The 18393-nt window shown below is 39.1% G+C and overlaps 1 protein-coding gene across 2 annotated transcripts in view; it reads right to left on the bottom strand.

Moving 5' to 3' along the window:
* Nucleotides 1-18393, bottom strand: part of LRRC39 (leucine rich repeat containing 39) — a 30639-nt gene that overhangs the window by 2438 nt on the left and 9808 nt on the right. For both annotated transcript variants that reach the window (XM_003784118.3, XM_012801764.1), the window contains 6 exons: nt 12748-12853; nt 10944-11100; nt 10218-10354; nt 5796-5941; nt 4883-5035; nt 3215-3354 (listed from right to left, as the gene is read on the bottom strand). In XM_003784118.3, coding sequence (XP_003784166.1) covers nt 3215-3354; nt 4883-5035; nt 5796-5941; nt 10218-10354; nt 10944-11100; nt 12748-12853 — 839 coding nt within the window. The remainder of the gene's footprint in view (nt 1-3214; nt 3355-4882; nt 5036-5795; nt 5942-10217; nt 10355-10943; nt 11101-12747; nt 12854-18393) is intronic.

Genomic DNA, 18393 nt, shown 5'->3' with positions numbered 1-18393 from the left:
CTTGGCACTCTAGCCCAGGCAACAGAGCAAAACTGTCTTAAAAAAAAAAAAGAAAGAAAAAAAATGGCAAATGGGTATACATAAATGGGGGGGGATTGTTTTCTTTACAAGTAATGCACTGAAAATGCAACCTGTAGTTTGTATTTGCTGACTAGAAAGGGAGTCAGAAGTAAGCCGGCTGAAATGTACATACGCAACATTTCACAGGTTTTATATTTTCTTTTCTTTTTTTTTTTTTTTTTTTTGAGACAGAGCCTCAAACTATCTCCCTGGGTAGAGTGCTGTGGCATCACAGCTCACAGCAATCTTCAACTCCTGGGCTCAAGCAAGTCTCCTGCTTCAGCCTCCCACGTAGCTGGGACCACAGGCGCTCGCCACAATGCCCAGCTATTTTTTTGGTTGCAGCCATCATTGTTGTTTGGTGGCCCGGGCTGGATATGAACTTGCCAACTTAGGTGTATGTGGCTGGTGCCTTAGCCACTTGAGCCAGGGTACCAAGCCAGTTTTTATATTTTCAAAGCATGTGAAACAGGAAGAGGAAGCTTTTCCCCAGAATCCTAGGAAATTGCCACTATTCCGTTATAATCGCTGTCCCCTGAATTGTTGAGGAGTCTCTCCTTCATAATTTTACCAGGTTTTTGTTTTATCGCTCAAGTTAATACTGTATTTAGATACAAAATAGCCAAAAATTAAAACTTTCATCCTTGGGGGGAAAAAAAAATAGAAAAATGTATCTAATATTGACATGGAAATAAGATTTAATGTAAAAACATCCTTTATATTGACATCAAAATGGAAAAAAGATCTAATGAAAAACCCAAAACTTCATGTTCACTAACTGAACAGCAGTCCCATGGGGCCTGGTGAGAAGTGCCATATTAAAGATAAACCCAATACATTGTAAAACACAAATCTCTACAATGCGTATTAATCTGGTCTCAATTAGGTTTCATAAAATACACATACACACTTAAGAACTACCATACTGGCACAGTGCTATGACCCATTTAGCTCAATGATGTGTTTCTGACCGTGGTACCAAATACCACCATACGGGAAGATAAGCTTGTGCTTCAACACGCCATCCTGTGTCAAGATTATTGTTTTTCCAACCTTGTTTATCTTCACATGTAGTGAGAAAGTGACTGTGTGGCATCTCCATATAGCTATTTTTTGGCCTGCAGAATTTCAACTTCAGCAAACCCCTTCTTGAACTTTAGATGCATCTACCAGTGTTTTTCAACCTTTCTTATCTCACAGCACACTTGAACCTATAGTTGAACTTTGGTGGCACACTTAAATTATGTTGAGTTAAAAAAAAAAAAAAGGTAAAAAAAAAAAAGAATATACTAAGGCCAAGGCAGGTGGATTCCCTGAGCTAATTAGTTCGAGACCACCCAGAGCTAGGGCAAGACCCCATCTCTAAAAATAGCTGGGCGTTATGGTGGGCACCTGTAGTCCCAGCTACTCAGGAGGTGGAGGCAAGAGGATTGCTTGAGTCCAACAGTTTGCATTGAGGTTGCTGTGAACTGTGATGCCACAGCTCTCTGCGAAGGGTGACAAAATAGATTATCTCAGAAAAGAAAAAAAAATACTGTGCTTTGAACTACTTTCCAAGATAATTTAATTAATGATCTTTAAAAATGTTCACTGCAGGCTCAGCGCCTGTGGCTCAAGTGGCTAAGGCACCAGCCACATACACCTAAGGTGGCGGGTTCAAATCCAGCCCAGGCCCACCCAAACAACAATGATGGCTGCAACCAAAAAAAATAACGAGGCATTGTGGCAGGCACCTGTGGTCCCAGCTACCTGGGAGGCTGAAGCAGGAGACTCGCTTGAGCCCAGGAGTTAGAGGTTGCTGTGAGCTATGATGTCACAGCACTCTACCCAGGGGGACAGCTTGAGGCTCTGTCTCAAAAAAAAAAAAAAAAAGTTCACTGCACACCTAAGATCCTCTCATGGCACACTGCTTGAAAATCACTGCTCTACACAATAACCGCTTCTTAAATGTCCCCCAGGTTCATGAACTTTACTGTTAACACGATGTCTGCTTTTGCCACTCGATTCTGCCCACCAAGCTGCCTCTATGCTGCTTTCACCATCTTAGCACCACCATCCATCTAGTTGCTTTGACAAAACTGAGATTCATTTTGAACTCTTCCCTTTTCTTCATTCAGTTTTCAGTTCTGTCTCCTGCTTATCTTTTATGTATTAAATCTTTGCTTTCTGAAACTAGGCCCCAAACTTACAACTTTTTGATACCTGTCTTCTCCCAGACTGTCCTCCAAGCTACTACCTCTGTGACCTTGCCAAGATAGATCTAATCACCATTTCCTAAACAACTTCCTCTAAGGTTTTCTTGGTAAAAAATTCATTACTTAAGAGTATACTCAAATTTTTTCAAAGTAACTGTTACACTGAGTTGAACTAAAATCTACATTTCAAATCAAAAGGGTTATGCACATTGCAAAAAGGTTATTCTCATTTTAGTGAATTATAAAACCATGATTTCTATTATAGTATTGTGTCTTTGTTTTTTAACAGGAATGCTTTCTTTTGTAAAAGTTGAAAATTATCAGAGACTGAAATCCATATGGCAAAACGTCACATTTCAACTCTTGGTTTAAAATCTGCTAGCTGGGCGTGGTGGTGCATGTCTAGAGTCCTAGCTATTCTGGAGGCTGAGGCAGAAGGCTTGCTTGAGTCTGTGAGTTCAAGGATACAGTGCATTAGGACTGCACTTGTGAATGGCCTCTGCACTCTAGCTTGGACAACAGCAAACCCTGTCTCTTAAAAATATATATATATACACACACATATGTTCTCCTAATATTTTTCATTCCTAGGTAAAATGGTTTGTTTGTGCTGTTTGTGAATTGTAGGAAAAGAGGCAGTGTCAGGGAAGGTCAGTTCATGCCCTGACAGATGTGTGTGGCAAGCTGGTAGAATGAAGTAGTGGAGCTTTGAGAATCACATCTTCATTGGTTGTGCAGAAGCTTAGCAAAAGAATTTATTTCTTGACTCCACTTGAAAGACTTTGAATCTCTTTACCACCTCTCTCCACTTCCCTTTTTTCCTTCCCACAATACTGACCAAGAGAAAAGAAACTGACAGAAAAGGCAAGATGAAATGAGGAATTAACAGAAAGATAGAAGCTAATTATATTCACATTCTTTGACTAAAAAAGAATATTTACTCTGTTCTACACACATACCTGCCCTTCTCCGTGACTCCTGTATGTACACGTGCATAAACTGAAGGCCAAATAATTCCCGTTCCTCCTCTTCATCCGTGCTTTCGCTGGGAGGAAGCATTACTTCCAGTTTCAGCGGGTTGTCTCTGAAGTTGACAAACCTAACAGTTCACACACAAAAAAGTATTTTATAGGTGCCATAGAAATCTACCCTTATTTTTCTAGAAAGAGATCAATGATAATATGCTAAATTGTTCTTTTTTTAACAGGTTTCAATAACTGAACATCTTGGTGGGGGATGTGATGTATCTGAAGAATCTTTTAAGTTTCTTTCCTAAAAGGAAAAAATATTAACTTTAGACGCCTTTCAAAGCTTGCAAAAGTAACTATTAACCCATAGCATGATTAACATGATTTGTTTAATTTTGAGAGTAATTTTAATGCGTCTTAAATATACAATTAAAGCTATGAACTTGGCTCGGCGCCTATAGCTCAGCCGGCTAAGGCGCCAGCCACGTACACCTAAGGTGGCGGGTTCGAATCCCCAGCCCGGACCCGCCAAGCAACAATGACGGCTGCAACCAAAAAATGGCCGGGCATTGTGGCGGGCGCCTTTGGTCCCAGCTACTTGGGAGGCGGAGGCAGGAGACTCGCTTGAGCCCTGGAATTGGAGGTTGCTGTGAGCTGTAATGCCATGGCACTCTGCCCAGGGGGACAGCTTGAGGCTCTGTCTCAAAAAAAAAAAAAAAAAAAAAAAAAGCTATGAACTTAATTTCTGCTAGTTTATAGACCTGCGTCCTATTTATTATTAGTAATTGAATAAATGAATGAATGTTTGTTTGTGGATGTTGTGTGTTTTGGTGTGTATTCACTATGACAGGAGATGAAATTTTGAGATAAAAATACTTCAGAGAGTTTCAGTAGTAATTAGCAAAAAGTTGTACCTACCCTCTATCAGTACCATTTGCTTGTGTACATTTGTTGTTATTTAGAAGGAAAAGAATTACTTTTATGCTTTTGATTTTCATATTGTAAAATAGGTTAGCTATATAATTTTCATGAAAATGTCACATTTCTTTTTTGTTGTTGTTTGGTGACCCGGGCTGGATTTGAACCTTCAGCTCTGGTGTACGTGGCCAGCGCCCTGTCTGCTTGAGCTACAGATGCCAAGCCCCCCTTTTTTTTTTTTTGAGACAGTCTCACTGTGTCGCCCTTGGTACAGTGCCATAGTGTCACACTCAGAGCAATATCAAACTCGTGGGCTTAACCAATTCTCTTGTGTCAGCCTCCCAAGTAGCTGGGACTACAGGTGCCTTCCACAACCCCAGCTATTTTTTGTTGTTGTTGTTGTCATTGTTGTTTAGCAGGCTTAGGCCAGGTTTGAACCCACCAGCCCTGGTGCATGTGGCCAGCGCCCTAACCACTGAGCACAGGTGCCAAGCCAAAAATGTCACATTTCTTAAAGTTGATATAGTCCAGTGCTGCCTTAGTTTCAAAGTTTCTAGAATAATTCATACCCCTATTACATGAAGTCTGTTCATCCAGTTGCAGAATTTCACCATAGAAAAAGGTTTTTTAAATGTACCCATTCATATAAATGAGAATGCAAATTTATTAATAACAATCTCAGCATTACTTTGTTCTGTGGCCAAAAAGAAACATGTCAGTTTTGTATCTACAACTCCTTACCTCAGGTTTACCATTTCTTCCATACATACTGGAATATCTTGCAGTTTATTGTTGCTGAGAACAAGGGTACCCAGATTATTCATTTTGCTAATTGTCTCTGGCAAGCATGTGATTTCATTCCGCTGCAGCCATAATGTATGTAGACTTTGCATTCTGAAAAATTAGGTTTCTGCAATTAATCACACATAATATGAAAACCTTGGTTCTTATTATGTTAAAAAATTGAAAAAACAGCATCTTTTACATCTCCTTTAACCAGTGTAATTACTGAATTAACTGGCTTCACATTACCTGATGATTAGGGAAACTGGATCAGGGAGTTAATCTCTCCTCTCATATCACATTGTGGTAGAAATGAAATCAAGTGTATTCTAGAACTCTTCACTAGTCTCATAGGATTTCTGAAAGACTTGCTGCAAATGTTATCTAATCTATGTTGGAGTCTTAAGAGAAAAAGCAAATTATTAATATATGCATATTCCTGTTTAGGGGAAGGCAGTATGCATAATGGTTAACAGCATGGATTCTGGGGCCAGGCTGCCAGGGTTCAAATCCTAGCTTGGCCACTTAACTAATGGTGGCCCTGGGCAACAAGTTAGCAGCATCTCTGTGTGTTAGTTTCTTCATTTGTTTGTAAAGCTCATAGAAGTACCTGGCATGTGCTAATCAATGTTGTTAATTGGGGCATATTCTTGTTAATTTCTTAAAGTCAGATAGCCATTTTTCCTCTCCCACAATCCTCTTTCTTACTTTGAATAAATGAAAATATTCTGTTAAAAAGTATAGCATATTTCAAACCTAATGGACCTAGTGAGATTGATTACACTTGGGATCGTCTTTGTCGAGCTTGTTATTGCTTATTATTCATAAATGGTTTCAAGACATTTGTCAGTAGCATAAAAAGTTATTTTACCTTTCTATAGTATCCGGAAGTTGTTCAAGTCTGTTGCTTCCCATGTCTAGCCACTCAAGAGCAGGCATGTTCAACACAGCAGAAGGGATTGTCGTAAAGTGGTTCATACTCAAATCAAGGTGAGTAAGTTTTAACAGATTGCCAAGCTGAAGAGGAAAGCAAGGGTTTTCAAAATAAATGTCCACAATGTAAATTACAAGTTTGAATCACACTGGTAAAAGTGATACTTAATGCCTAAGGATCGTTCACACTATACTTGAGCTTTAGTCATAGTAGTCCACAACAAACTAAAATAAAAACACAGTCCAAATTAATTTGGGAGGCTAAGCTGGGAGGATCCCTTGAGTCCAGGAGTTGGAGACTAGCCTGGGCAACGTAGTGAGACCTTCATTTCAAAACCAAACAAACAAAAAGCTAAATAACCTCTAGAGAAATAGTAAGAAGTTCATCTGTTCAAAGAAAATTTATGTTCCAAAATAACCAGATTCTAGGGTTTATAGAACCAGCCTGGCAGAAGTTTTTGTTTTTGTTTTTTCCTGAGAGCAAGTATCTGTTCTTACAGATTTTTTTGGTTGTTTTGTTTTGAGACAGAGTCTCACTATGGCACCTTGGTACAGTGCCGTGGCATCACAGCTCACAGCAACCTCGAACTCTTGGGCTTAAGCTTTTCTCTTGCCTCAGCCTCCCAAGTAGCTGGGACTATAGGCACTTGCCACAACACCTGGATATTTTGTTGTTGCAGTTGTCGTTGCTGTTTAGCTGGCCTGGGCCGGGTTCAAACCCACCAGCCTGGGTCTATGTGGCCAGCGCCCTATCCACTGAGTCACGGGCACTGCCTCTTATGTTTTCTAGTACTTGAAAATTGGATGAGAAAACTCAGACTTCAAAATAATAGTCTTCATTGAACCTTTGTGCCTGACAATTTAAATACATTATCTTAATCATCAAATTTTCAGCTTAATAATTCTATTTTTAGATGCAGTAAACAATCAAAAATTATTAAGATTAATAAAACAATAGTGTGCTCAGCTTAAAAAAGAAAATGTATTGATATGAGTGTACCTACGACAGACTCCTTGCTTCCTCTCCAGGGGTAGCGCCTGTTCTGAATTTGATAACTATCATTGCCATGTGTGTTTTTTTTTTTTTTTCTTTTGAGACAGAGCCTCAAGCCGTCCCCCTGGGTAGAGTGCCGTGGCATTACAGCTCACAGCAACCTCCAACTCCTGGGCTCAAGCGAGTCTCCTGCCTCCGCCTCCCAAGTAGCTGGGACTACAGGCGCCCGCCACAACGCCCGGCTATTTTTTGGTTGCAGCTGTCATTGTTTGGCGGGTCTGGGCTGGGGATTTGAACCCGCCACCTTAGATGTACGTGGCTGGTGCCTTAGCCGGTTGAGCTATAGGCGCCGAGCCATGTGTGTTTTTTTATATTTTTATTATTATATGTAATAGTAAGCTGCCCAGGCTAGAGCGCAATGGTGTTATAGCTCACAGCAATCTCAAACTCCTGGGCCAGAGTGATCCTCCTGCTTTAGCCTCCCAAGGAGCTAGGACTAAAGGCACATGCCACTAGGCCTGGCTAATTTTTTTTTCTCATAGAAATTGAGTCTCATTTTGTTCAGGCTGGTCTTGAACTCATGGCCTCAAGTGATCCTCTCACCTCAGCCTCCCAAAGTGCCAGGATTACAGTGATACGCCACCCTGCCCAGCCTGTATTTATGTATATATTACTAGTATACATATGCTTTCATAAAATTTAGTATTTTATGTTTTTTAAATTTAAGGATTATTATACCATACTTATGTTTAACTTGCTTTTTTCTCTCAAGATCAGTTTTTAAGTGTGTTCATGTTGATGCTTATAGCTCTAACTTGTTCATTTTACAATATCTATTTTATTACCTGTGTTTCCCACCCCCAGTCTGAGAATGCTATGTGTACATGAACTGTCCACAATTATACCTTAAATTAGTGGATAATTCTGGTTACCCACCACGTAAGGTCACTGTCATTATTTTCATTGTGTGGATATGATGGCTCAGACCAGTCATGTAACTGGAAATGATAAAGCCACAATGTGAATTCAAGTTTTTATGGATCTATAGTCACAAAATTTCTTCCCTCTTTTAACATAACATCCTAGTGAGAGTTTCAAGTTGTGAGAATTTAGTTAACTTATTTTAAAAACTCCGTTTAGTTAGGAAGGTTCCATGTTTTCTTTCTGTCTCAGGGCGTGTTCAGATTCTTACTATAACATTTCTACCGCCTCAAAGTGCATCAATACAGCGCTTTGTAGGTAGTGCAGAAAAGCAGGAGCTTTCCTTCTAGTAGATGGTGCTGTTTCTCCAGCTTCAGAAGTCAAGCTATGAATAAAGCACTTTTTCAAAATCTGCTGTTAGACTTTCAGAATTTTCAAATGGTTCAGAATAAAGTATAAAAAGATCATTTTTACATTAGTGTATGGGATATGCTCTTGTGTATACCATATGTGCAATGTAATAATTGAGGGATAAGTCTCCAATTGCTGGTTTCTCAGTAATTTTGATTTTAGAAGATTGAAAAGATAATAAAGCTATTATCGCAAAACAGTCCTAATTTTGCATATGTGAGAACTGAGACCTAGTTACATAAAGTGGTGTATCCACATAGCTACTTAGAGGCCACACATTTGGAATTAATCCTGGGCTCAAAATCCCAATTCAGTATTAGTTTAGTATACACTTTCAGGTGAAGACTGGTTAATAGACATGCACAAATTCACATAGCTTTATAGTGACAAAGGCAGTACTAGAAATAAAATCACATAAATTGGAAATAAAATATTTGCCCTCTTTTAAGTGCAAGAAATTGTTTATGTGATCGTTTTTATTGTATGCAAGGATATATACAGGGGTCCATAAAGTTGGTGTGCGATTATAAATAGCTATAAATTTTAAATTGCGCACAAACTTTATGGACACCCTATCTTTCATTAAGTGGAACTATAAGATGAACTATATAATGTACACACTGTTTTATTTGCAAAAGCAACAGTGATTGGTAGTACTAACTGGTTCAGAAAAAAAGTCTGACATACTCATCAAGGTAAAGTGAGAGAAGGGAATAGTCTTTCTCTTGTATTTATTTTTATTATTTTTCTTTTGTCTTGTAAAATCATTCTTTCAAAGGAAAAGCACCATAGAAATTTCCTTTGCTGATTCTAAAAGGATTAAATATGTTTGAAAAGTTACACAAACATCTTATCTTTTATATGATCAATTTTATTTGACTAACTACAAAACATTCATAACAAATCAAAGTTTGATGGCATTCCAATTGTATAGCCTTACTTTTATTTGATAGACTATAGGAAGCTAGCAAGAAACACATTTTATATAAGATTTTATGTTTTTGGCTTGGCGCCTGTGGCTCAAGTGGCTAAGGCGCCAGCCACGTACACCTAAGGTGGTAGGTTGGAATCCAGCCCTGGCCCGCCAAAACAACAATGATGACTGCAACCAAAAAATAGCCGGGCGCTGTGGCAAGCACCTGTGGTCCCAGCTACTTGGGAGGCTGAGGCAGGAGACTCGCTTGAGCCCAGGAGTTGGAGGTTGCTGTGAGCTGTGATGCCACAGCACTCTACCCAGGGGGACAGCTTGAGACTCTGTCTCAAAAAAAAAAACAAACTAGTAAACAAAAGAGTTTTTCTATCACCAGACTGTCTATGCTTTATGATAATCATTTATTCATTCAGAAAGCATTTACTATGCTAACCTAGGCTCTGCTCTCAATTCTAAGAATATAAATTAAACTGTCTGGCATTCAAGGAGATCAGTCTAGTCAACAGATAAGATCAGCACTGTGAATAATAATAGAAGGATCTTTTACACTAAATGGATCTTTCTCCCACCTTGATCTCCCAAAGTGCTGGGATGCCGGCATGAGCCAGGCCTCTAATATTCCTCTAATTAAAATTCTACATTCTACATTATGGGCCAGGTAAGGTCGCTCACACCTATAATCCTAGCACTGTGGGAGGCTTAGGCTGGTGGATTGCCTGAGCTCACCGGTTCAGGACCAGCCTGAGCAAGAGCGAAACCCCATCTCTGAAAATAGCTGGGCACCGTGGCAGACACCTGTAGTCCCAACTACTTGTAAGGCTGACACCAGAGAATCACTTGAGCCCAGGAGTTTGAGGTTGCTGTGAGCTATGACACCATGGTACTCTACCAAGGGTGACAAAGTGAGACTCTTTCTCAAAAAAAAAAAAAAAAAAAAACTCCACATTATACTGTAATAAAAGGCAGGGGTTTTCACTAAATATTTTTTCCCAAAATAAAATGGATAGAATTTCCTATGTATGTTTATTGTTAATAATGACACAATTGAGAAATAAACTATTAGCAGATGGACAATAACATGTAGGCATTTATGTCTTCCCAACCTCTTGTGGAAGATCACATATATCTCTGTTAACTGCCAGTTCCAGTTTCTCCAGGCTGGCACAGTGGCTTAGTTCCTTGGGGACAGTCTTGATTTTGTTGTAGCTAAGAATCAGTTCCTGAAGTTTAGTTAGCAGTCCTACAAAAAAAGATATACACTAGAGAGGAGATGGATATAAAATAAAGTTTCCAATTATCAAAAGTTACAGCATAACTTCCTTGCCAGTTTTGTATTGGCAAATTCATAGTTCTTAATTTCTTCTTTTTTCCCCATCTGTGTCCTGCCTCTTTTTTAAACAAGGGACAGGTTTGTCAGTGTTATTGGCAAAAACAAAACAAACATGTTCATTCATATCATCTAGGGCAATTTTCCATTTGGGAATCTTTTTCCCCATTTGAGGAAACTTTTTATTTTTTTCTTTCCTACCTTCACTCTGTTCTAAGAATACCGGAATTAGAAATATTGTTTCCAGAATCTATAGAGTATTTCCAAAGAGGCTCTTCTCACAATGAAATCTCATTTTGAATCACCTCAATTTAAAATCTCATTTTAAATCCAGAAGCTTGGATCTCCTGGAAACTTCAATTTAGATTACATGTTTAAAATATTCTCAAGACTTGAGGGCCTATAAAGAGATATTTATTCCATGTATCAAAAAAAAAATTCAATAAAAAGCGCATCTGCAGGTGGGAAAAAATGGCTCGAGAATACAGGCAATCTTCCTTACCAATTCCTCGAGGTATCTCTGAAATTGTGTTTCGAGATAAATCTAACACAATGAGGTTCTGGAATCTTCCAATGAATTCAGGAATTTTCAGCAAACCAGTTCTATGGAGTTGCCATTCTTGTAGCTGATTCAGTTTCAGTAGAGAAGAAGGGAGGGTCTAAACTCAAGTACAAGAAATGTCAGTCACTATATTACTTAGATGATTTTAGTATCATGCCACACTGAAATTTGATATTTGCTTGTAAAAGCACTTTAGGATATGTTTTCCTTAATGGGTTACCTTTCTGAGTACCTTATGTTCCAAGTTTTAAGATGTTAGGTTGTTTTGTTTTGTTGGGTTTTGGGCTCAACTTAAAAACCCCACTCATCCGGGAGTGGTGGTTCACGCCTGTTGTCCCAGCACTGTGGGAGGCCGAGGCGGGTGGATCGCCTGATCTCAGCCGAGTCCGAGACCAGTGGAAGACCAGCATGAGGCAGAGTGAGCCAGAGTGAGATCCCGTCTCTACCAAAAATTGCCGGGCATTCTGGCAGGCGCCTGTAATCCCAGCTACTTGGGAGGCTGAGGCCAGAGAATCACTTAAACCCAAGGACCCAGGGGTTGGTGGAGGTTACCGTGAGCTATGATTCCACGGTATTCTACTGAGGGTCACAAAGTGAGACTCTGTCTCCATTAAAAAAAAAAAAAAACATAGTAGAATAAACAAAAATAATCTTGGTCAATAGAACATACACATAGCACTATGTCCTAATGACTCTGTTAGATGGTATTAGGTTTTCCTAAAGTATATATGCTACTGAAAATGAGACTATCCAAAAGAATCATTTTAGTCAATTAATTCAAACTGGGCTCAGCACCTGTAGCTCAGCAGCTACATACATTGGAGCTGGTGGGTTCAAATCCAGCCCAACAATGACAAGTACAACAACAAAATAGCCAGGTGTTGTGGGTACCTGTAGTCCCAGCTACTCGGGTCAGGAGGCTGAGGCAAGAGAATCACTTAAGCCCAAGAGTTTGAGGTTGCTGTGAGCTGCGACTCCACAGCACTCTACCCAGGGCAACAGCTTGAGATTCTGCCTCAAAAAAAAAAAAAAAAGAAAAGAAAATTCAAACTGTTTTTCCACTTCTGTTTTGAAGTATTTTATAAAATTATTTTTAAAGAGAATTTTTTAAATTTAGGAATCTTAAGAAATTCAACTGTTCTGAACTCTGTGTTTTTCCCCTTTCAGCCTAAAATAGCCAGGAAAGAAAATAAAGGCGCTAACTCCATAGCTACATATATCCATAAGCATGAAAACAAACACTGACCCAAGGACTAGAAACCCTTGTAAAAATTAGAGAATGCCTAATGTAATTAAGCAATTGTGAGTCTGTGTGTCTGTGTGTACAAAGGGAGAAAGAGGAGGAGAATGAATCAGGTGGTAGCCCTAACAAGAACATTGACATTCATCTCCCTTCTGTGAAGTTCTACCTCAGCATTTCTTTGGAAGGGCTATATGATTTTCATTAGGAACCTGGTCATCGATTTTTATGTTCAATAGAAAATTACCTATTGAGATTAATGGGAGAAATGCCACAGATTATTTAAGTTTAGTGAGGGTTGAAGCAAATTGAACTTTTGTAAAACTATGAAGTTATATTTATTTTCAGTTGCTCATGTTGCTCCAATTCACTTGGTGTATTATTAAAATTAGAATTTCTAACTATTCCAGTCTTGATTATTATACAGTTTCAGAGTCATTTCCTCAGCTGTCCCACAAAATGCAAAATGCAGAAAATCAAATATTACTTCTATCAAGAGCTTACCTTCCATTCCTCTTTTTCTATCTTCAGAATGACTCTTCCATCTTCCCTGGTGACCTTCTCTTTTAGCTTAGTTAAGCTTACTCGTTCCTCCCAGATCCGCACTAGCCTAGGAGACCCAGAAATCTTTTTACTTTGTAAATAATGACATTTTTAACTCACTTTTACATAAAAAAGAACCATTTTCTTTTTATCTAAAACCACCATTTGTGGTTTCTAGAAATTGGTAAGTAATTTATTCTGCAAGAATTATAAATATTGGGTGGCGCCTTTGGCTCAGTGAATAGGGTGCCAGCCCCATATACCGAGGGTGGCAGGTTCAAACCCGGCCCCGGCCAAACTGCAACAAAAAATAGCTGGGCGTTGTGGCGTGCACCTGTAGTCCCACCTACTTGGGAGGCTGAGGCAGAAGAATCATCTAAGCCCAGGAGTTGGAGGTGGCTGTGAGCTGTGACCCCACAGCACTCTACCAAGGGCAATAAATTGAGACTGTCTCTTAAAAAAAAAAAAAAAATTATAAATATTAGTAACTTTCCATAGATTTTACTAATAAAAGCCTTATTGAGATGTAATTTGCATACTATACAATTCATCCTTATAAAATATACAAATCAGTGAGTTTTGGTATATTCCTAGAGTTGTACAGTCATTACCAGTATTTAATTCTAAAATGTTTCATCACTCAAAAAAGAAACTTATACCAATTAGCAGTCACTCCCTTTCCCTGCCCCCACACCACCTGGCAATCACTGATCTGCTTTTTTGTCTATGGATTTGCCTATTCTGAACATTTCTTATAAACAGGATCAGGCAAATATGTGGTCATTAGTGTCTGGCTTCCTTCACATAGCATAGTTTAATTCAAAGGTCATCCAGGCTGTCACATGTCTCAGGACTTTCTTTTTTGGGCAGAATGACATCACTGTAGGGATCTCCCACATTTTATTTATTCATTAGTTCATGGACACTTGGGTTAATTCCACTTTGGGGCTATTACGAATAATACTGCTGTGAACTTTTGTGTACAAGTTTTTGTGTGAAGGTATTTTCATTGTACATATTCTTTGGAGTAGAATTGCTGGGTAATACGGTAACTCCACGTTTAACATCTTTAAGGAATGGCCCATTTCCCACTTGATTGCACCATTTTGCATCCCCACCAGTAGACTATCTGATTTCTCCATATCCTTACCATTATTTGCTTTGGTCTTTTTCATTATTGCCATCTAGTGGGTATAAATTCTATCTGATTGTGAGTTTGATTTGTGTTTTCCTGTGAGTAATCCAGGGATACTTAATACATTTTTTAATGGCTTGCAAAGAATACAGTTCGAAGTTAAATTGCCTCTTACTACCTGCTAATTTTATCCAGACTTCATTTATTAGATATGAAAAAGTATAAAATCTTGGTTATTCGGGAGCACATTTCTATTGATTTTTATTTTGTTGCAAACAGATATAACAATATCAACTATGAAAATGACTAGCAAAGGGTTACAAAAAATTCTCTATGTCTTAGAAAATTTTTCATGCAAGAACAAGACAAGAAGGACCTTCTACATAGCTGAACACGTGGAAGTTCCTGGAGGGTGGCACCCTGGGGAGGGCATGGAAGCTCCTATTTGGGTTTGCAAAATACTTCTATAGTATCTATGTATTTTAATCTGTCACTTGCTTGAAATTTAACTAATCTGCTAGCAAGTGTCCTATGGCAGGGGGCTGTATATAGCCTCCTGATCTGAACAGCTAAGCTTCCCATAGACATGGCTGAGAAAAAAATATATGTCAGCTACTCAGTTACATCACTTTTTATAAAAATAGAACTAGCCAAACAGTGGGCATAATGGTTATTAATGACTTGTTACTAAGAAAGGAATGAAGTTTAGAGCAATATCTGGTAACAATTATAATTAGGTAGCTTGTACCTTAACCTTTGACTTAAGTTAAAGAATTAATCACGTACCAATTAGGATACAAAAAGCTTTGTTCCTAATGGGTTTATACTCGGGCTAACTATTATTAGGCAAATCTATTTGCATCTCAATAATGGCTCTGTTATTAGGCAAATCTATTTGCATCTAAATAATGGCTCTGTATTTCTCTTTATGTCTTTTTCTCTCTCTTTTTTTCCTTCTTTCTTTCTTTTTTTGTTGTTTGTTTGTTTGTTTGAGATGGAATCTTTCTTGCTGTGTCACCAAGGCTAATTTTGATTTTAAACTCCTGGGCACAAGCAGTCCTCCTGCCTCAGCATCCTGAGTAGCTGGGATTACTGGCATGTACCACTGTGCCTGGCCAGACTCTTAATTTCTATTGTCTATGTCCAGAATGTACTAATTAATCTTTTGGTTGCTTTAGCAAGATGCCTCACCTCTGTGAACTTTGTCTATAAAATGTGGGGTTATAATTAAATAACACATAGGTCTCTTCCAGCTCTGATAGTCTGTCATTCTTCCACTGCTTATTTTAAGCTTAATGTTCTTTCATGTCTTGAATAGAAATTTTCAAACTCCTTTAAAGCCTTTTATCATAGAATGAAGCCTTTACCAGATGCTGTCAACACAATTCTTTCTTAAGTGTTTGATATCTTTAAGGCAGCTTGGCACGAAAAGGAAGACAGGACAATTTTTGTTTTAACTTATAGGTTCTTTTTTGTTGTTGTTGTTTGTTCGTTTGTTTTTAAGCTAAAGCTTTAGCCACTTTTTAAAAAACGTTGCCTAAGCTGGCCTTGAACTCCTGGACTCAAGTGATCCTCCCATCTTAGCTTCCCTGGTATCTGGGACTACAGAGTTTAGCTGCTTTTAGCTGAGAGAAGTAGTACAGGTTCCATTCTTACCCTTTTCACCCCCCGCCTGTGGGCAGACTTCACATCTGCTGCTGCTTCTGTCTGCTCCCTTGTTGCTGAGTATCATTTGCAAACCAGCAGCATTATCTTTTCTGGGAGCTTATTAGACATGCAAACCCTTGGTCTTACCCCAGACTTACTAATGCAGAATCTGTATTTTAACAAGATCCCTATGTGATTTCTACACAGGCAAGTTTGAAAAGCACTGTTCTTCAAAGCAAAACAAAAAAGATAGGACATTTCTTTTCTTTGAGTTATGTCTGGTCAGTTTAAATTCTGGAGTTTTCCAATGAGCCTTTGGTCTGGCAGCCAGCCTCTCTGCCTCACTCTTACAGGTCTGTCAGATTCTGACCATCGGGCATCAGTTATGGGTGTTCATTTATTCAACCATTTCTTTAGTAATACCACAGGTTTTAAGCCAAATTCTGCCTAGTTTAGATTATTTACTTATTTATTTATTTTAGAGTCAGGGTCTCACTGCTGGGTACAGTGGTGTGACCACAGCTCACTGTAACCTTGAACTCTTGGGCTCAAGAGTTCTTTCCAACTCAGCCTCCCAAGTAGGGAGGGTGTGTGACTGTAGGTGTGTGCCACAAACTTAGCTAACTTTTTAATTTTTTTATTTTTGAGATGGGATATTGCTATGTTGTCCAGGCTGGTCTCAATATTCTGGCCTCAAGCAATTTTCCCTATGTCTCCTAAAGTGCTAGAATTACAGGCATGGCCACCATACCCAGCCTAGATAGATTACTTTTAAAGTGGCTTGGACTTAATTTTAGCTATAAACCAAGCTTTATAATGATACAAGTTGCTTTTATGATGATTTTTTTATTTTTTTTTTTGAGACAGAGTCTCACTCTATGCTCTGGGGTTGAGTGCCATGGCATCGTCACAAAGCAACCTCAAACTCTTGGGCACAAGTGATCTTCTTGCCTCAGCCTCCAAGTAGCTGGGACTATAGGCACCCGCCACAACACCTGGCTATTTTTTAAAGATGGAGTCTCAGTCTTTCTCAGGCTGTTCTCAAACTCCTGAGCTCAGAAGATCCATCTACCTTGGAATGAAATTGTTTTAAGATCAAGAGAAAGGCATTTTCACAGACTCCATATAAAGTTTCTAAAACTGATTTTGTTCTAATTGTAGCAAAAGAGAGTTCATAATTTCCCCTTCCCAAAATATCTTAACTTCTATATTTATCTCAAGGTTGTCAGAAAACACCACAAATTCTAGGCCTAATCTTTTTTTTTTTTTTTTTTTTTTTTTGCAGTTTTTTGGCTGGGGCTAGGTTTGAACCCACCACCTCCCAACATATGGAACCAGAGCCCTATTCCTTTGAGCCACAGGTGCTGCCCCTAGGCCTAATCTTAATAACCATAGAAGTGTGTATAACTTAACTTTTGGAAATTACTTTTTATTAACAGATAATCCTCCCACCTGACCACAATATAGTCATAAAGCCCAAAACGTACAGGCAGTAGACACAAGAATACACATTCATTACTCTCGTGCAGAGACAGCTGGACGCTGCTGAAATTGAATGGTCCTTAACTGGTGAGAAAACTTCAGGCAGGCTTTTCTGAGTCCTCAAATCCAGTTTGAGCAAGAATCCTGCCATGTCTGTTTAGAGAAAACTCCCCTCCCTTGGCGCTTGCTCCTCTTTTAGCAATAATCCTATCAAGTCATTTTAGCCAAAAACCTTTTGTTCTTTGTTTCCTTTTAGTAATTTTCCATCCCTACCCCCCACGCTGCCCTTTGGTTATAAATCCCCACTTGTCCTTGTTGGAATGGGAATCGAGTCCAGTCTCTCTCCCCCACCGTAAGACCCCCCTGCAGCACGTCTAATGCCTATCACACGGCCCCTCTAGAATGAAGTCTGCCTTGCCATGTTTAGCAGGCGTTTGGATAATTTTCTTCAGCACTAGATGCATGTACTAGGTGAAACTGAGTTTAGAACTAAGTCATAATTCCTGACAACTGTTAAAAAAAGAAATGGATAGGATTTCTAAGTACTCTGGAGTCAAGTTTATCATAATTGTACAGTATAAACACAATCAGTTCCATAAGAGTAGCTTTATATATAAAGGGACAAAGGTAATGCATATTGAGTGAGATTGCTGAGCTGCACATGCCAGTTCCACATTTATTAGTGGTATGATCTTTGACAAATTACCTGTCCCTCGGGTTTTTCATCTTTTTTTTTTTTTTTTTTGACAGACATACAGTCTCACTCTGTCACTTAGGCTGACACTCCAGGGCTCAAGTGATCCTGCCTCAACCTCACTTGTAGCTGGGATTACAAGTGCAAGCCACTTGATCCTGACAAATTTTTAAATATTTTTAAAGAGATGGAGTCTTGGCTTGGTGCCCATTGCACAGTGGTTACAGCACCAGCCACACACTGAGGCTGGTGGGTTCAAACTCGGCCTGGGCCAGCTAAACAACAATGACAAATGCAACAAAAAAAAAATAGCCGGGCATTGTGGTAGGTGCCTGTACTTGGGAGGCTGAGGCAGGAGAATCGCGTAAGCCCAAGAGTTTAAGGTTGCTGTGAGCTGTGAGGCCATGGCACTCTACCAGGGGCTACATAGTGAGACACAGTCTCAAAAAAAAAAAAATAAAAGAGAGAGAGAGAGAGTCTTGCTATGCTGCACAGGCTGATCTTGAACTCCTGACCTTAAGTAATCCTCCTGCCTCAGCCTTCCAAAATGCTGGGATCACAGGTATAAGCCTCTGTACCTAGCCAGGTTTTTTTTTTTTTTTTTTTGAGACAGAGCCTCAAGCTGTCCCCCTGGGTAGAGTGCCGTGGC

The sequence above is a fragment of the Otolemur garnettii genome, unplaced genomic scaffold (genome assembly GCF_000181295.1).
Source record: "Otolemur garnettii isolate 467f Iridium unplaced genomic scaffold, OtoGar3 scaffold00010, whole genome shotgun sequence".
NCBI classification, from domain to species: domain Eukaryota; kingdom Metazoa; phylum Chordata; class Mammalia; order Primates; family Galagidae; genus Otolemur; species Otolemur garnettii.
This window is presented reverse-complemented; position numbering and strand designations above follow the sequence as displayed.